We start from the raw sequence: 20,456 nt of genomic DNA on the forward strand, positions 1-20,456 counted from the left end.
AATTTTCAAAATTTATATTTATATTTAAAATATTAGTTATTTTATTTTAAAAATAAATTATTTAATTCATAATAACATATATATTAATTCTTTTCATATAACAAATAGCTAGAGTTACTTAGAAGTTTAATATAATTATGATTAATTATAGTTTATATTAAAAAAAATGTAAATTGTACCCAGTAATAGTTTATATTTCCAAAATAAATTATTTAACAAGCTTATTTATGAGCTAACGGGCCGAATACTACCAAATTCAAATTTAATTTGTTTATTTTTAGAACTTTACTAAACGAGATTGAACAATTTAAAAAAAAAACCGATGAGCTATATTTGTTTGCATATAAAAGGTTACGCTTATGGACAAATGACGAAGCCAAAAGAAAACAACAACGAATGAATAAGTCGTGGGTTTGCTCAGAAATTTCATAGAGAAGAACTAGTATATTATTAAATCCCAAGATTGAGTTGAGATCGTTTATCCTATAATAGGCTCTAACAGCGACTAAGCCGAATTTTCGTTTAAATGAAAATAATGTATACAAGTTTGAAAATAAAATTATAAGTTGATTATAACTCTAATAAAGTTGCAATATATTGCTAAAACTTTGATGAATGGAAAAAAAAATTGAAAATGGAGTGAGAGAGAGAGTAGCGTAATACTAATATATATGAGTTGTTATTTTTAAATAAAGATAATAGATAAGATGAAGAAAATAATAATTATATTCTAGTTCATGGCTCTAAGCCTCTAACCAATGAAATACTAGTATAACCTTAATTCTTTATTGATTATGACTTCCTTGGCGCGTTGATTTAAAGAATTGGAAATGTGAATGTTCTGTTGATTGCGATGTTGAGTGAAGAAGAGACGGTAGCCGCAAAAAGTCAGCTCAATCGCAATAATTAATTCACACTTTGTTTTTGGCGTCAACCAGCATTTGGATCATTTCTTTCATTTCAGTTTGTTGATTCTGTTCCTCAAGGTAAAACAAAGGAGTCGTTTCCTCTTGTTTTTTTTTTCTAAAAAATGGAATTCAAATGGTGAAGTTGATCAAGCAGTGGTTGCTTTTCTTTTGACAGTGTTTGTGATCACACAGATTCCGACAACCTGTGTTGTCCAAATCAATATAAGAAGGCGAGATGGGGGCGAAGCTCTCGAGCAATGGAAGTTTTATCCGTAGGAATGCAATCAACCATGGATCTTCCCCTCATAATACCGATGATGCTGAAACCACTCATTTTTCTACGAGATATGGAAGAATCCCCGACAACTACCGGACTATCGAACAGGTATGTTTCATTTACTCAAAATCACAAACTTTTGATTCTATCTATGTATGCTGATAAGAATTTCTTATTCAGAAAAAAAAAAAGAATCAACAGAAATATGAATCTCTTATTTTTTGGTAATACTTATGTTTGATGATTTGAGTGTTTGAAGGTTACACAAGCGCTTGCTGAATCGGGTCTGGAATCTTCAAATCTGATAGTTGGCATTGACTTCACGAAAAGCAATGAATGGACAGGGAGAGATTCCTTCAACGGAAGGTGCCTTCATCACCTCAGCGATGGCTTGAATCCATACCAGCACGCCATCTCCATCATTGGAAGGACTCTCTCACATTTCGATGAGGATAATCTCATTCCATGTTTTGGCTTTGGCGATGGTATGTATGTGTATGTCCCTGTCCTAACATACTTCATCTCCAATGCCACCGAGGCTGTAACTTAACTCTTGTCATTCATCTTGCAGTTACTACTCATGATCGAGATGTGTTCAGCTTCTATTCGGACAACAGGCCCTGTGATGGCTTTGAGGAGGCTGTCTCTCGTTATAGAGAGATCGTTCCACATATTCGGCTATCAGGTTCATATATAATCCACCTCTGCTGCTCCTGCCTTGTTTCTCAAGTTTGTAGATTTGTTTTTCTTCATATTTCCTCATGATCGAAGAAGATGCTCCGTGACTGTCCAGGACCTACGTCGTTTGCCCCAATAATCGAGACTGCTATAGGGATAGTTGATCGAAGTGGTGGTCAATATCATGTTCTCTTGATCATAGCTGATGGCCAAGTAATTTTTTATGCCTGCATCTTAGTCTAATCCAAACCAAACGCAACTTCATTTTTTCTTCCTAGCTTGATGTGTCTGATTTCAACTTTCTATGGAAGGTCACAAGAAGCGATGACATAGGATCTGGACAGCTAAGCCCTCAGGAGCAAAACACAGTTAATGCTATAGTGAGAGCAAGGTTGTACAAGTGAAATCTGGACTTGTTTCTGCAAAAAGATGTTGAGACTTTATTTGACCCTTTCCTTTTGCTTTGTGTTTCTGTTGTGCAGCGAGTACCCGTTGTCCATTATCGTGGTTGGAGTTGGAGACGGACCGTGGGATATGATGCGCGAGTTTGATGACAATATCCCAGCCAGAGCCTTTGACAATATACAGGTTAGACCTTGCAAATCCAGTAGTTGAGAGAATCCATGCTCCTGCTTGACTAGAATTTTGATGGATTACATTGGTTGCCAAATGCAGTTTGTCAATTTCACAGAAATCATGTCAAGAAATATCCCTCTACCCCAGTTGGAAACTGAGTTTGCCTTGGCTTCATTGATGGAAATCCCTTTACAATACAGAGCAACATTGGAACTCCAACTCTTGGGGTAATGCACTCTGAATAGATACTGTCATGTAAATTCTATCTCGTGTCGATTTCAATCAATGGATAGAAATGCTTCATCACATGCACACTAGAGAAAATTGAACATCTTAGAGGCATACTGCATTTTTTGTTGCAGAAACCAGAGAGGACACATCACAACTCTCCCGTTGCCACCTCCATCACACAACTTGAGATCGAACAGCGAACTAACCTTAACCCGTTCAAGCAGCTATAGCCAAGCCTTTTCAACTACCTATCCATCCTCTCCTGTTTCCGCTTCAAGCTCTTCAAATGAAAGGGTATATATTCTCACTTTGTGTTGTTTGTTTCAACATTTACACTGGCAATAATTCTGTAAATCTGCTATACAGAGGTGCCCCGTTTGTTTCTACAGGAAACGAGATCTTGCACTTGGATGCGGCCATCAGGTAAAGCACCCAAACAAAAAAGATGTGAAAATTTGAAAGGTTGTTTCCTGCTGCAGTTGATTACTTTGCATCTATATTGTGTGCAGACGTGCCATGACTGTGCTGAAGAACTGAGCTGGTGCCCTATTTGTCGGGTGGAGATAACAACCAGGATAAGGCTTTATGATTAGCCAATGTTGGAACCAAGATATGAGAGCCTCTCTGTATATTGTATAGTGATTTGAGTATGTGTATGTTAAGCAATAGACACTGAATTAGTCCTAATTTTACCTGAATTTAAAGAGGAATTGCAGATGAGTCAACTGCACTTGTAAACATCATGTTTGTTAATGTTTTTCCGGGGAGGAGAGCTGATTTCATTTGCCATCAAAATGTTTCCTTTTCGGAAGCTTTCTGAGTTATGTATTTAAGATTCATAACAAGAAATCTGGTTAAGTTCCCAGCTTCCAATTTCTTTCACCAAATCAGTTCTATAGCGACATGAATCAAACTAACTTCATAATTTAATTCAAGACATACCAAGGAAAATTAACCGTTGAAACTGAAAGATTCATGTCAAACAAAGCTGAGAAAATGTCGATGATTGATTCAAGTTATGATTCTTAGCATTTCCTTTTTCGTCTTGAGTTTAAGGAATCATGTAATTCAAATGGCATATTCAAGTTCAATGAATGTTGCACAACATGTCATTTCCAGACAAATGTTCCTCACCACTTTTTTCTTTGGAAGGTTCTGAAGTTGCAAAAACAATTCTTACAATATTGCAGCAGTTAGACAAGAACACAACTTGGTTGACTCCACCTCAGTAGTGGTGGACTTTGAGTTGATTTATCAGTCAGAAAAAGCAGGTAGTGGGTTAGATCAGTTCACACGATAAAAATAATCCTCCGCGGAGTTAATTTTCCTCTATAAAATAGGACTCTCATATCTGCATTTCATCCATTCTAAACTTGGAACGGTAAAAATGTTGAGGAACAAGACCTTGGCGATCACTCTGACATGGCTGCTGCTACTTGCATTCTTCGCCACTTGTTCGTTTGCAGCTACCACGAAACCTGCTGAACGTGTCGTCCACCCACAAGGTAAGATCTCCACAAAACAGTTTCTTCTGCAATATGTTGTTTGATGAAATATTTCTTTCTCAAGGGTGTCGCTGCTGTTTGTTTAACTTCTCCAAGCCTCTCATCACCTGCGCAAAAGTCTGCTGTGGCGAGAATTGCTGCTAAGATCACAACAACTACAAAGAATGTGCTGTTACCATATGTATCTTGAAACTTAATTATATTTATATTTGTCTGTTTTTGTATTTGTCAGCCTATAAGTTCATTTTCATGTGACCAAGCAACATAGATGCAGCGTATAACTTGATGCTGCAAGTGCAAAGTTTCATATCGTATGCAACACAAGATGTCACTTACAAGAATATAGTATCAAATCAAATAGAAATCTTCAATAAATATAATGGTACAGAAGCTCAATACTCTCTCACAACTCAACAAATAACCATACTAACCCGAACCAATCTTCTAACTAATACATCTGTAGTGATATTTATGTGCAGTATCGTTTCTTCTTCTTTCTCTAACCGGGACAGTTTCAGAAGAGGGAACCCTGAAAACCCCACTTCGAAACCTCGAGTCACATGAAAATCACGCGAGACGCCCAAAAAGCAATTAACAAGAATACAGTCCATCCACCATCCAATCTAAAGCCTAAAGATTTCCCATCCGTAACACCAACAAGAAATCTGCAGTCACCAATCGAAGGATCCAACATAGTGATCATCCCGAGCCCATCAAACTCACAGCTCTGAGGATTCTGCTTCTGCAACTGATAATAGCTATTGAAAGCATATGATATATTCCCCTTCTCACCAATATTGTTGCAGGATCCTCCATAGCTGAGCGTCGTGCAATCAGCATAATTACAAGCAAGCTTGAAGTGGCTAGCCACGGTAGAAAGATCCCGGTTAGGATTTGCAACGCACCACCTGGAAGGAAGATACTTAACCTCTTTTGCGTTTTTCAAATATCCATTACCAAGATTCAGTCGGTACTTGGCCTGTCCATCAAACGAGAATATGCCCCAGTGCCTCTCAAAGTTCCCGGGTAGGGTACTCTTGGCCCCCTCATCAAGAAGACTGAAAAGATAGACGTCCATAGGCGGGACACCTGGCCTTAGAGGAGTTCCCTTATTCGACAAAACATTCTTAACAAGTCCCTGGTTGAAAACCCTCGCTGCAGTGAGATTTGCCCCAGAGGCACCATCTGTTGGCCAACCCACCTCCCCTATAACAATCGGCATTTGAGGATAACCTAATTTACTGAGCGCTGCAACTAGTGTGTCAAAATTACCATCAAATGCATTGTAGTAGGTATTTGGTCCATCCACCACAGGATGTGTTGTACCCTCGAAGAATGCATAATCTTGAGGAAAATCGGAGTTCCCATACAGGCTAAGGAAGGGGTATATATTCACTATGAAAGGCGAACCATTAGAGTTGAGGAAAGAAACAATCTGCGTCATTATTTGTGTCAGCTCTGGTCGAAAGGCTCCTTGTGATGGTAGATTAGATTCATAGGCATCAGCATTGCATGGGACAACCAACTTTACCATGCTAGCAAGATTTGCTTTAGCCAGAGACTGTTGTAAATTCACCATAGTAGGCACAACATAAGATTGGAATTGACCCGAGTAACTAGTCAGGAATGGCTCGTTTCCAACTGCAACGTACCTGCAATCGCCCTCAAGATTCAGTGTGTGGACAAAGACTATAGAGATGAAGCATCAATCTTGCTCAAGATCTCAAATACTAAAGAAGAAGTTCTAAACCCCAAATCAATTAACAGAGTACATGGAGCTTATTCCTTCAGATAATTCGACTTTCAAAATATAAGGCTATCATTTGTAGCCAAATTCAGCTGAAAACAGGACACGGTAAAATGCTCGCAGTTTGACATACCGGTCCATGCTTGAAACAAAACCACATATATTTTTGTTAAGAAGCATATTGCACTAACAAGAAATCATTATTTAAGAGTAAACTAATCTTTGTCAACATAGATGTTTTGTGTATTAGAGAATATAATAGAATCTTCTACCAAAAGCAGTAGCAGAGAAAGAAAGATGCAGTTTCCAATTAGGTTCCCACAAGAATCAGATAACTCACAGTCCAATAATTTCTAGTAGAATATCAACACTATATAGCTATATTCCATGCCTCCACAATCTCCCATCTGATGAAGTCACGAAAAATGACCAAATATATTCATATTGAAAATGGAAAGAAAAAAAAAAAAAAAAACTTAACCAAGCCAAAATAAAACATATTAATATCTTTACAAGCTAAGGAACAGAAACTCAATATGAGAAGGAGAGCTAAATAATCTCATAAACTAAACAAATATCAAAGATCAAAGCACCTTTACTTAAAGTGTGTGTGTGTGAGAGAGGGAGAGAGAGAGTACTTGATATCAACACCGCCTTTAACCATATATTTGGAGACATTTTGAGAAACCCACAAATCAGAGGCAGAGGTAGAGGAGCTAAGGAGCGCGAGCATTTCGTTAGGGATCCCAACCATGACTTGGATCCCACTGCCCATTAATGCCTTGAGCGAGTCTGGGTCGGCATCAAACAGCTTTACTCTTTCAATCTTGTTGTCCTTCAAAAGATCCACAACTGTATCGGGCGAGAGGCGGTGGAGCGCAATGGAGCCCCAGTTCACCCCTATCGCTGATTCCACCACCGCCACCGCCGCTGACACGCTCAGCACAACTAGTAGGATTTTGCGGATTCTTTCCATTTTCAGAAATCGCGCTTACTTCATTAAGTTAAGACGGAGTTTGATTGTTGCGTGGTTGGTTTTCAAATGAGAAGAGTCGGGAGAGGGTGTAAAGCATCAATTTCAAGTTTTATTAGGCACTCGAATTTTTTTGTTACTTATATGTCAACATCCAAATCATTTTATTTTGGCCTTATATCAAATATTTTTGACTAATTATGATAATTATCTCATACAAGTCATGATTTTGGGGTTTATAATGGCGAAACTGCCCCCAAAACGCCCAACTGTTTCTCTAAAAGAAGAGGTCGGCCTGATTATGATAAGATTATCGGTTAATTCTTTTTCCGAACAAGGTTGACAAAGAATTATTGATGTAGATTGCAGTGATTTTGGGGAATACTCTACTGACAGGTTACAACAATCTTTTCCACCTCCGCGTTTTTCTTCTTTTTGTCCTCTTCTCTTATATACAAAGACATGTTACATTGTTATTACTTTATCTAAAAAACTCGTTAAATGTAATAAAGAAAAAGGAAACACAGAGTGACTGATACGTACACATGAATATTGCAATGCCAAAAATTTGATGCAGCTATTTCAAAAACTAGTAAAATAAATTTAAAAAATGACGTAGCATCACAGCATTTCAAATTCGAGTGAAGTTTATTAGCTCCGAGTATCGAATTAATTTCAGAATTGCGTTTTACAAAATATACATTAACCAACTAAAATTTTGACGACTTTTAAAGGATCATACGTCTTGTAAATTTAAACAACTTTAAAAAGATTAGAAACGAATATACCACTTTCTCAAATAGACAAATGTAAAGGAAAAAGTAAGAGATTAGATAATGGTCTGTTAATTATATACTGCTTTTTCCTCTAAAAAAAGAAGAAGGAAAGTTTATTATATACTGCTTTTATATATAGGTGAAGGAATAGAAATAGTGCACATGTAGCTAGTCCGACGCGTGGCAACCGTAGTCGCTGGGGAGTCCGATTCATGAATTATAGTTTGCTAAAGAAGCAATAACCTCAATTACTAGAATATTAACCTCAGTGCGTAATGATGAACGCTCCTTTTATCATCTGAGTGCGACCCTCCTAAGTCTCACCAAAACTCTCATGGCTTTTGAAATTAACAAATTTGAAATGCATGTGCGTGTACATTATATATGCCGTTGTATGTGTACGTATTAAAACCAAATGCAGTGTGATTATGACTAATAAGGGTTCGGAATTAAAATTCGAATAACAAAATAGAAGATTTGAACCTTAGTCTCTAGAAAATACACAAAACAACTTATCCACTAGACTAAAGCTTATTCTTAAACTTTAAACATATCATAATTTTATTTTAACTAAGACTCGATTTTTAAATAAAAAATAAATAAATTAATGAATTAATAATTAAAATATAATATATATATATATATATATATATTAAATAATTTATTAAATAATTTTCGGTTATTTTGGTTAACCCGTTTCGATTATTGGGTTAACCGATACCCAAAATTTTTCTAAAAATGATACCCAAAACCGAACCGATACCCAAAAAATTCAGTTATTGGATACCCAAACTCAGAAATTTCAGTTCGATTAACGGATTATTCAAAACCCGATAATCAATTAGACAGCCCTAATGACTACTAATACAATTTAATAGGTATATGAAATCAGAATTATACAAGACACAGAGATGCAAAATTTGAATAAGTCGGTAAAATAAGCAAACACATTGCAACGTAAGAACGAAGCTTATGTCGGCAGCCAAATCGCATATATTCCCAAATCACATGCCACCCGCATCTTTTGTGAACCGATGAAAAGACTGCTCTGTTTTTCACAATTTCTATGCACAAAGCTACATTTTTACTATTCTTTTCTCCCACCACCTCACCAACACACTATTTTGTCAATCTTATTAATTAATCTACTGTAATTTCACCTCCTCTGAAAATCAGGCTGATTAGTGAGAGATCGAACCCACGCCCACTTGTGATCCCTCGTGTCCACCGGATTCTTGGCCGCCGCCACCTCCTCCACCGGAATGTAGGCGTAGTTCCCATTGATGGGGCCGCAGACAAAGCCAGTGTAGCCGGCCATGGCACCGTGGATGGCCGAGTGCGCCAACAACGTACAATACAGATTATCCGTCGCATTGGGCGGCACAGCTCTGATCATGTAGGTGGGATCAATAGATTTGACCGTGAAGAGCTCATTGGGATGATCCCTCGCCCACCACTTCTTGAGCTCCGACTTCAACCACCCTCCCACGTCCAAGAACACCGGATTCCCCGACTCATCCCTCTCTTCAACATGAGATTCCTGGCCCTTCGGTATCACGTCCTGCCCGGCTCCCTCCGCCACCACCACCACCGCGTGCCCGTTGTCTTTGAGGCGCCCGCCCAGGAACTCTAGCAGCCCGCCTCTGCCTTCCAGGAAGAAGTCCATCTCCGGGATGAGGCAGCAGTCCACGTCACGGCTGCTGAGGGTGGCGTGGAGGGCGATGTGGCCGGTGCTGCGCCCCATCAGCTTCACCAACCCCACGCCGTTCACCGCGCTCTCCGCCTCCGTGTGAGCCGCGCTGATCGCTTGCTGAGCCATCTCCACCGCGGTTTGGAATCCGAACGATCGGTCTATTATGCCTACGTCGTTGTCCACCGTCTTCGGAATTCCGGCGACCGCGATGTTCAGTTTCCGCCGCTTTATCTCGTTGAATATCTCCACCATGCCGCGCATCGTGCCGTCGCCGCCGATGATATATACCTACACAACACAAAACACATATATACTTCCCTTGCCAAAAATAACAAATTACTTGATAAATGAATAATAGGGGAAGAAACCTGGTTGAAGCCGCGATCATGAATGGCATCGACGATTCGATCGAGGTGGAAGCCGCCCCTTGAAGTCTCGAGGGCGGTGCCGCCCTTCCTGTGCCAGTCATGGACCATCTTAGGGTTCAAGGGCAGCGGCTCAGTGGAATAAAATCCCCGGTAGCCCGCCGCCACGCCGAAGATGTGGCGCACGCCGTAGAGCTCCCAGAGGCCTACCACCAGCTCCCTGATGACGGTGTTCATCCCGGGGCAGAGACCCCCACACGTGACTATAGCCGCCCGCACGTGCCCGGGGTCGAAGAAGATGGTCTTCCTGGGGCCGGCACGGTGGTAAGCCAGGTGGGGCCCGGGGGCGGGGGAACGGTGGGAGACGTCATGGAGGATGTGGCGGAGGATGACGTCGGAGGGGGTGATGTAGAACTCGGAGGAGGGGTGGAAGAATGGGTTGCTGTCGAGCGGGTTCGGGTGGGCGAGGAGGGAGGGGAGGGTGTCCGTCAGGTGCGGCACGCGCTGTAGCTTCATATTTGGGATTCTCAGTTCATCTTCACGGCGCTCTCCGTCGGAGGCCATGGCTCATTTTCCCTGTTTCTGCTTCAATGGATGCTTAAATACGTGTGGATTTGTGCAACGTGGAAGGCTGTTAGGTTGACGCGTGGGTGTTACGTTAAGGCTTCTAGAGAAAGATTGATATTTTGCTTTACAAAATGCCATATAGAGTTATACTACTTGGGTGATTATAAAATTACATCAATTAAAAATGTAAAATATAAGATGACTCATGGATTAGCTAGGACTTTAAAAGACACGAACCTAGAGAGTAGAAAGACACGTTTGAATGAGAGTACTTGATTCACTGAATTTGGTTTACTCCAACAGGATCATCTGAGATCTTTTGTATCCCATTTTAGTATTAAATTTTATTGTCAGACTCAAATGATTATTAAAATGAAAAATCGGGACCTAAATATGGGCTTCAAAGAAATAATTCCAGGATCTAAAATATCATGAGCAGCAAGTTGGGCCGCGGCTCAAAATGCAACACAAAATTGAATGTTTGTTTTATAAAAGTAAGGTTCGAAAGTTTGTATCTCATAATGACTTTGTTCTTTCGCAAATAGTAAATTTTATTTCATCGATATAAACGGATTGAACTAAAATAAATAATGAATGAATGAGGATCGAGTTTGTATAATTACATGTCTTAATTTGATCAGTTACATGCAAAAAGCCACACACATATACACTTAGTAGAACTATCACTAATATATTGAAGTTATGTCTTAATACTAGCGGATGGAATCCTCTGTCGTTCCAGGATATATTTGGTGAGAGATAAGATAATTATTTTACTAGTATATTTTTCCCATTTCAAAAGATGGGGTAAAATGTTAAAAATGACAAGTTATTAGACGGAATGTCAAATCTTTGATGAGGGATTGCAAAACAAAATAGAAGAGGATGTTTTCGGCATTTCCTGATCAAAAAAGAAAAAGAAAAAAAAAGGATGTTTTCTGCATTTGATGGAGAGAAATGCAAACCACATTATTTATATTGTTTGGGCTCCTGACTAGATCTAAGATGCGAGCTCTGATTTTTGGGCTTTATCCCAATTTACATGAATAAAGGCTTGCATAATTTTGACTAATGTTAAACGATATTAAAATTAGGAAAATATACGAACTTTCAATAAATTCTAATTTTGTCCATGACTTTCAAAATTTGAAAAAATAAATAAATAACATTTCGATTTTTTCTAATTTTTTCCACAGGTATGAAATACTCCCAAATAGAAGCTGATTTTTAGGGTGTTCGACTTAGATTTTTTTTGATACCTAAACGTGTACATCAGCTTTATTATGTCACCTTTATTATTCCTCACGCTTAGGTATCACAAAATTTAAGTCAAAAGTCCTAAAATCGGTTTTTATTTTAGAGTATTTCATACTCGTGGAAAAAATCATGAAAAATAGAAAAATTGTGTATTTTTATTTTAAATTTTAAAAATTATGAAAAAAATTAAAATTTATTAAAAATTCATGTATTTTACGACAAATATCCCTTAAAGTTGTAAGAAGATAACATGAAAGGTTACGAAAGGCACAAATACTCATGTGCAACCGATTGCACCGTGCAATTGGTTTCCATAATGACACTACTTCGTTCGGAAAATAACACGTAAACATTTTTGAATGACACTACTTCAACATATAAATGAGTCTTCAAGTGTCATTTATATGTTGAAGTAGTGTCATTCAAAAATCAATTGCACGGTACAATCGATTACACAGAAGAGTGCCTCATAAATTAATAAGCACTAAATTAACCCATGTACAATATTAAAAGCATGGCACATGACATAAGATAAGACACCACTCTCAGTTTCCACTAGTGGGTTTTCGAGAATATATATGTGTTGACTTGGTGAACTGGCTTTACTATTTTATGAGTTATTTATACAAATATGTACAACTATTTATGAATTCCCTTTTCGCTTTTTCATATTACTATTTTACTTTGGATTAAACCATGAGTATGCAATTTTATTACCTAAAGAGTACATCACAATGTAATTATACCTTTCTAGTCATTTACCATCATCCGTCTAGAAATTTTTGTTGTAGCTAAGTAAGTAAGCACAAGAATTATTTAAAGAGATTTATTAATTCGCTAGAATATTCGGATTGCTGATTCGGCAAAAATTTATACAGAGAATTTTCGAAATGGATGCAATACAAAATCTAAAATACCAACATTAGGAGATTCGAATTGCATTGTCAAACCCTAACCAAGATTGACAAAGCTTATTCTCTAAGAAAGAAATACACCACAACCATTTCATACCCCCAAGAAGCAATATTAGTACATTGTAAGGGCATATGTTAAAAATGTGAAATCAATATAAATTGAAGCTGCACTTCATTTTTCTAACATTATCTCCTCACATTTTCATCAGCTTGGTTTCCTCTTCTATTTTCTTATTTTAAAAATTCCGGCCCGAGTTTTGAGTTATATATCAAATATGAAGGTATTTTAACTTGGATATTTAAATCCCTTAATTCATCAAGTTGCATTTAATTTAGCGTTTATTTTTTCTGTCATCTGCAGCAAACAATCGTGTTTCAAATACAATCGCCTTGCTCGAATTGTCCCACAAAAGCATTACAAGTCGTCGCTGAAGCAAATGGTTTGTACAACATTAATTAATTAAATGAATTCATCTTGGCCAATGATGAAAACCTAAGTCTGATGAATTATTTGTTTGATAAAATTCCAGTTTATGTGAATGAATTAAATTTGAAGTTAATTTTAATTGGTGCAGGTGTGGAGTCGATAGGAATTGAGGGTGAGCAGAGAAACAAATTGGTTGTAACAGGAGACGATATCGACATAATCAAGTTGGGCAAAAAACTCAGAAACAAGGTTGGATGTACAAATGTTCTCAGTGTTTTCCAAATCAAATAATTAATGTATCTCAACATTGAGAGACAGATAAATAATTAAGCATATCTTCCTTTGCAAAAATAATTATAGATCAAGGGAAGAAGAAAATTGAATCTGTATAGGAAATTTATAAATTAAATAGTTGAAAAACATGCATTATTATTAATTACTTTCTGCGATGTAATTAATTTTATTTTCCCACGAGTACTGCTTTCTTACTTTAGATTTTAATTTCCGGTGATTTGGATGTTTGATTCGATGTAACTAAAAACTAGAATTTCAATCATTTGACAAGCTAGCTTGCTGGAAATTAAACACTCAGATCCAAGATCGAAGCTTCAATATTAAAATATATACGATAAACAACGCGCGTCTCAAAAAATAAAAATAAAAATAAATATACAATAAACAAGTTTGACGATAATCGTGTTTAAAGATACATAAATACTTGCTAACTAAACGCCTCAAAAAAAAAAAAAAAACTAGCTAGCTACTTCCTATATTAGAATAAATTGAATTACTTGGCTCATTTTTTTTTCCAATAAAAGATGGTTGATGAGACGCGCATAGAAAAAGAAAACTGAACGAAGTGCGTATATTTACACGAATATTCTCGCCTTTATACGATCTAAAAATCATGAAGAACAATAATGTGTATAATCCAATGAAGAACAATAATGTGTATAATCCAATGAAGAACAATAATGTGTACAATGTTTTAAGTTGATGAGTCATGAAATAATTAGAAATTAATTAAGACGAAATGAACGTACCTACGAATTAATGTCTCTGAAGTGATTGCAGATGAACCATGCACATATAATAAACCCTGTAAATTAAAACTCAATCAAGATTTGAATTGAAGCAAAAAGTATATATGCATGTGTAGACCTGCATGACTCCCTTGATGCCAAGTAAGACGTCATCAACTACAAATGTTGGCAACTCATCTCAGTTGGCATTCAGGGAGCCAGGCAGATCATCTGGCCACACATCACATTATCTTTTTTCAAGAATATTAATTACTACAATGAACTAATTAACTTTGTATGCATGAAGATGGTTTTACTTTTATTTTCTGTTGGTGCCCTCTCCACTCACATATTTATAGCCATTTTAATCTCCATTGTTGCTTTTCTTTTCCTCTTATGAATACATATATGTATAGAAAAGAAAAAAGTGGAATTGAAGGCAAGACAACACAAGATACAGAAAAGTGAGAGCTGGCTAACATGTAATACTTCCAAAAGATGGAGCCACAGCTGCCCAAGTTTCGCAACTTGGGAGTTTAATTAATTTGGACATTTCTTCTAATTAATCCTTTCTACTTCATTCTTTATACTCACATTATTGTTAACTACCTGTAAAGAATAGTTAATTATTCGTTTGCTAATAGAGCAATCGATATCAGTCCAATTTGGATGTGTACGTGCCTCGATATGACCAAAATAATTCCCTGGGAACGACAAAGTTTCACCCTTATACCAATAAGTTTTTGTCACACTCTAAATTTCATGTATACAGTAACGTAGCCGGCAGAAATCATCAGTTGCTAATCAAATTATGTATAACGTGTATATTGTAATTTTTATATATTTTAATAAACTCAGAAAGTGTATGGAATTTTTATTTTCTTTTTCATTTTTAATTTATGCGTACATATGCATGAATACTCTACTTGTATATGTTCAACAAGACGTGCCATACAAAGATATACTAATTCTTTTCTTTTATTTTATTCATTATGTTGGAGATCAAGTGAAGAAAAACCCTTATCCGGTCCTCGATTTTGCGTCTTAATTCTCATTATCCATCGAATATCAACCCGCACAAAAACTAATTTTGCGCAGACGTCTTCAATGTGTCAATTGTTATTAGGAAAACTATGAATGATTACAAAGAAAAGTGCCATTTATTCTATTATCATCTACTCGTTCCGTCCACGTACATTTTTTATTTTTCTATTTTTGTTCGTCCACAAAATATATTCCTAGTTCTTTTTTGAAAATAATTGACACGCCATTCTTACCATCTTCATATATATCTCTACACACATTATCATTAATGGATCCACCATTTTTAAAAATAATCTCACTAACTATCATTATTTTCTAATGAATTCGCGAATCGGGCTCACGAATCGGGTGCGTTTAGGGTGCATTGAGGGTTGAGGAAGGGGAAGGAGGGGGCGTCGTCAATCTGTGAGAGGGAACGAGGGCTCGGCGGCGGCTCTACCGTCGTTCCATCCGGAGCAGGGGAGAGGAGGTGAAAGTACAGTGAGGGTGGTGGCCATGGCCCCTACCAGTGGCGGAGCCAGGATTTTTTTTGGGGGGGGGCTGAACTGTAACCGCCCCCGATTTTTTTTTTTTGGGGCCATTCAATACATTTTAGACATTTTTTACTAAAATACAAATATAATAATAATAATAACAACATTTTCATAGATAATATAGTTCAAAACATTTACTAAAATTTTTTTTGGGGGCATTCAATACATTTTAGACATTTTTTACTAAAATACAAATATAATAATAATAATAACAACATTTTCATAGATAATATAGTTCAAAACATTTACTAAAATTTTTTTTGGAGGCATTCAATACATTTTAGACATTTTTTACTAAAATACAAATATAATAATAATAATAATAACAACATTTTCATAGATAATATAGTTCAAAACATTTACTAAAAAATTTTTTGGGGGCATTCAATACATTTTAGACATTTTTTACTAAAATACAAATATAATAATAATAATAATAACAACATTTTCATAGATAATATAGTTCAAAACATTTGCTAAATTTTTTTTTGGGGGCATTCAATACATTTTAGACATTTTTTATTAAAATACAAATATAATAATAATAATAATAACAACATTTTTAGACATATTATTAAAAAAAAAAATTTTTTTTTTTCAAAATTTGGGGGGGGGCTCTAGCCCCCCCTGGCTCCGCCCCTGGCCCCTACTATGGTCGCCGGAGATGGATTTAGAGATCTAGGGTTTGGGGCCGGCGGTGACTGAGATTAAGGGGAGAGATGGAGATGGGACTGGTCCGAGGGACGAGAGGTTTTGGCAGTGTGGCCGATGGCAGCGTCTATCGCCGGAGAAGAAGAGGGCGCCGCCCTGTCTGTCGAGTCGGGTTTGTGCGGTGTGTGTGTGTTACAGCCGTTTGTATGTGTCGTGTGAGTTGTGCATGTGTGTTTGAGTTTAAAAGAGGAAGGAAGATGAATGATTGCTTGCTGGGCCGATTTTTTTTTTAACATATTAAGTTTGTGCTGCTATTTTTTTTAAAGTGTTGTCTATATATATATTAATTAGACTTTATATTTAAGTTTGATTAATTATTTTTTAAAAATGAGTATATCAAGTATAATTATTTATTTTATGATTTAAAGCATTAAATGAATTTGATTGGTCATATATAATAAAATATATAAATATAACAGACGTATCCTTCACGAATCGCACCCTATAATTTTTGAAAATCCGTATCTCAGCACCCGAATTGTATTGCTTCCGCCCCCGCCCCCTCGCACCTGTGCAACATAGAACAAGAGATATTGTACTAACTCTATGAAGTACTTATTCAGATACTATCATTTTTCTACATGATGACAATAAAATAGAGTAGTAATATTACTCTAACATATACAACTAACTTTTTTTAAAAACTCGTGTTATCTCTCCTTAAGAAGATGTTTTATGGACTCAAGAGAGTAATTAGAAAGTTTCAATTATCTTTAAGCAAAGTGTACTAATAATATTGAAGAAAAGTGTCAATAACAAATAGACGAGCATGATGCAAACGGATATGTACATATACAAAAGACCACCCACTACTAAAAATCAAAATAGGGATAACGGTTCATACATAACGGTTTTGGTCAAAAACCGTTATGTATGAGCGCACTTTTAATAATACATAACGGTTTTGCAAAGCTCTGTTATGTATGTACTGTTATCCAAATGTATTTATAACAGTATCAAATTAACCGTTACGCATTAGCGTTATCTATTAGTGATATATATAACGGTGTTACTGAACCGTTAACCCATTCGTTATGTATGAGCATCTATACAACAACGGTTGTTTGAGTGTTAAGAATACCGTTATATATGAGCGTGATTTATAACGGTAGTTCCAACCGTTATTCCCTACTGTTATCTATGAGTCTTTTTTTTTCTAATTTTTTTTTTCAATTTTTCCAAACTAAAAATTTAGAATTTAGACCTAGGGTTTCTGGTTCTCCCCTAAGACTTCCCGCCGCTCCCACCCATTCTGCCATTCATCCCCCATTCCCCACCCACACCCGCCGCCCCGAGGCCCCTGCCGGCGCCGCCCTCTGCGCCTCCCCTCCCTCACATCCTCGCTCGCAGTCGCAGACTCGCCGCCCTCTGCCGATGCTGCTTCTCCGCGCCGAGCCGCCCTCCGCGCCTCCCCTCCCCTCCTCGCTCCCCAGGTCCCAGGCTCCCAGCCGCGTCGCGACACCGTTTCCTAGGCCCAGCCGACCCTCGACGTCGCCCAAGCTGCCTCGCCGTCGCTCCTGCCTCGGTGAGTCCTCTATTTCTCTTCCTTGTTTGTTTAATTTTGGAGTTCTCATACCTGGCTATGTTCGAAAAATAGAAAATGTAAGTATTTAGACTAGTTTGTTGTTTTTGATTGATTAAGTTTGCTGATTTATTTGAGTTTGCCCACATAAAACAGAAAATATGTTTTTGCTGATTTATTGGAGCTTGCTGAAGTTCTCATACCTGGCAACCTGGCTATGTTTTATGCTTGTCTGAATGTTTTAATCTTGTTTGGACAGAGGCATGGCATATCTCCACAGTGAGCCAAATGTTATACTACACAGAGATCTTAAACCGAGGTTAGTAGGTGGTCTCATGTATGGTGAGAATAGAGTACAGATTAATTTCCTTAAATAACCATTTAATTGCTGCCTATACAAGAATCTCCTAAGTAAGTCTATTTACATCCACCTACTTTGTAAGTTATTGAAGATATCAATTATTAGTGTTTTAATATGAGTTAAAAGTTCTAAGTTTCTTCCTACAACAGCAAAATTGATGGCATAACTGGATTATAAAATTATAATGTTGTCTACTTGTTTGTTCATGTTTGCTATTAGTTGAAACTTGAAAGCTATCGTGAATGACTCTCAATCTCAGGTACCCTTGCTGTACATGGATCTATTGAGTGGTGTTGACGTGGACAGAGTTAGTTTCGTAAGGTGTTGTATGGGCATATTGGTTTATGGTAGTTTTTTTTTTTTAATGTTATTTTTGTTTTCTTTTGACTTTAGATAGAACTATTGTACTTAGCATTTTGATTATCTTCGGATGAGAATTTTATTACAATGTTTATTTTAGTACAATGTTTGGATGATTAATTATTTATATTATATATGTTTTAGATTGTAGTATTTGTTGTGTTTGAGGCTATTGTATAATTTATATTTGGGAAATTATAAAAATAGGCGAAAAAAACAACTGTTATGTTTCATAACAAAAGATAACAGAAATGATCGTTATGTAAAATTCAAAAAAACGTTATGTATAACAACTACACACAATACGTAAGAAATATATTTTATAACGGAAAAAATAAATTTTATAACGGTGAAAAATTGTTATGTTTGCTATCATAAGAAAACGGTAATTAACCGTTATGTAAAATATAAAAAACCGTTATGTATAGTTACAATACATAATGGAAAAAATACATTTTATAACAGATTTTACCGTTATGTATTACATTTATATAGAACGGTAATTAAAGTGTTATGTATATCTCATTTACCGTTATGTATACATAGTATAGGTAACGGTATATGACCGTTATGTATGAGCGCCCTCATACATAACACCACTATATACAACGGTAGTTTTGGTACATACATAACGGAAATTTACCGTTACGTATGAGCGTTTTTTTTTAGTAGTGACCTCATCAATCCAAGCACGTAAAAGATCTAGTTAAACCATTGCAAGTCTTTTTAATCTTCTTATAAAGTTGTCAGTGTAGCAAAACTTTTGTTACTTCAGAAAAATTAGTGTTACACCCATGCAATTGATGCTCGGGAAGAACGTTTCTATTATTTATAATTCATATAATAAAAGGCACTAAGTGTGGAATTGTACCACAAACTATAATTACAAATCATTTGTATATAACAAAGTGAAATTATAATACTTTTTAGAAGGGAGTAGCACGAGTTTTAAGACGAGGTTGTTGAGAGGTGGTGAAAAATATTGTAATTAGTATTGAGAGTGGTGCAAAGGTGAAAAATAAGTGTAAGTGGAGTATTATAAGTGGTGGAGTATAGTCCAAAAATGAAATAGAAAGACTTTTTGTGGATGTCCCAAAAAGAAAAAGTAGAAAAATTTATCATGGATGGAGGGAGTATAACGAAAATAATGTGTAAGTTTATTATAGGGAAAAATGTGTTGGAAAAAGTTATCTTAAATGGTGATAAAACTATAATTATTTATGGTAAATGTTTTGGGATTTATTAAGACTTAGTTGTAGATTTGAAATCTACGTCTCAATCACATAAATTTAATGTATTTGATCGTTCGTTTTTAAGTTGAAATGAATGAACAATTAATACACAAAGTTTGGTGCATGAGAATGTGGGAAGTGAAATATCCCATATTGAAAAAGTCAAGAAGTCTAAAGTCATTTATAAATTTTGTCTCATTAGAATGAGATAATCAAGTGTGCACCACTATGTTACACCCTAGTAGGATTTATTGAGACTTAGTTGCAAATTTGAAATCATTGTATCGAGCACATACATTCACCATACTACAAGAAAAACGCACATAGATAACGGAGTTTATGATGCGCTCATACGTAACGGTAAAAAAATCGTTACCTGTTATATTAGATAACAGTACGATGCGCTCAATTCACCGGTGAATTGAAAGAGACTTACGAGGAAGCATGTTATGCAATGGAATTGTTAGATGATGATAAGGAGTACATCACAAGAATTATAGAGGCGAGTTCTTGGGGTTCAAGAAATTATTTGAGATACCACTTCACAACTTTTCTCTTATCGAACAACATGACAATGCCTGAGGAAATATGGATATTTAGTATATGGGATGGTACTGCTTGTAAGAATATTGGTGATGTGAAAGCCGATTTGAGGTTACCAGACGATACGATGATACAAGATTTAAGTAATCCTATTGCATCCATAGTTAACAGTACTTATCCAAACGTACTGCATCCTTTCTAATCCCCAATATTTGAAGGATAGAGTTATCCTTA

At 36.4% G+C, this 20,456-nt stretch overlaps 3 protein-coding genes across 4 annotated transcripts; 1 reads left to right on the forward strand and 2 right to left on the reverse strand.

The window, feature by feature from the left end:
- Positions 1–760: 760 nt before the first annotated feature.
- Positions 761–4,550, forward strand: LOC130985954 (E3 ubiquitin-protein ligase RGLG1-like). Of its 2 annotated transcripts, none has more exons than XM_057909189.1 (12): positions 761–986; positions 1,101–1,293; positions 1,445–1,670; positions 1,757–1,870; positions 1,979–2,076; positions 2,175–2,254; positions 2,346–2,451; positions 2,539–2,666; positions 2,802–2,964; positions 3,037–3,093; positions 3,180–4,175; positions 4,240–4,550. In XM_057909189.1, exons 2-11 carry the CDS (start codon positions 1,144–1,146, stop codon positions 3,261–3,263), a joined length of 1,206 nt encoding a protein of 401 aa, XP_057765172.1. In that variant the 5' UTR covers positions 761–986; positions 1,101–1,143; the 3' UTR covers positions 3,264–4,175; positions 4,240–4,550. The 2 variants fall into 2 exon arrangements, with proteins under 2 accessions (XP_057765172.1, XP_057765171.1); XM_057909188.1 differs by having other exon boundaries at positions 796–986; positions 1,084–1,293.
- Positions 4,508–7,084, reverse strand: LOC130985953 (glucan endo-1,3-beta-glucosidase 5). Its single transcript, XM_057909187.1, has 2 exons — positions 6,561–7,084; positions 4,508–5,827 (listed from the first exon to the last, which is right to left on the reverse strand). Exons 1-2 carry the CDS (start codon positions 6,896–6,898, stop codon positions 4,732–4,734), a joined length of 1,434 nt encoding a protein of 477 aa, XP_057765170.1. The 5' UTR covers positions 6,899–7,084; the 3' UTR covers positions 4,508–4,731.
- Positions 7,085–8,525: 1,441 nt separating this feature from the next.
- On the reverse strand, positions 8,526–10,588 carry LOC130985956 (ATP-dependent 6-phosphofructokinase 2). The gene is made up of 2 exons (XM_057909191.1): positions 9,733–10,588; positions 8,526–9,652 (listed from the first exon to the last, which is right to left on the reverse strand). The coding sequence occupies exons 1-2, from the start codon at positions 10,291–10,293 to the stop codon at positions 8,828–8,830; spliced, it is 1,386 nt and encodes a 461-aa protein (XP_057765174.1). The 5' UTR covers positions 10,294–10,588; the 3' UTR covers positions 8,526–8,827.
- Positions 10,589–20,456: the final 9,868 nt, after the last annotated feature.

Source organism: Salvia miltiorrhiza, chromosome 5, assembly GCF_028751815.1.
Source record: "Salvia miltiorrhiza cultivar Shanhuang (shh) chromosome 5, IMPLAD_Smil_shh, whole genome shotgun sequence".
In the NCBI taxonomy this organism is placed as follows: domain Eukaryota; kingdom Viridiplantae; phylum Streptophyta; class Magnoliopsida; order Lamiales; family Lamiaceae; genus Salvia; species Salvia miltiorrhiza.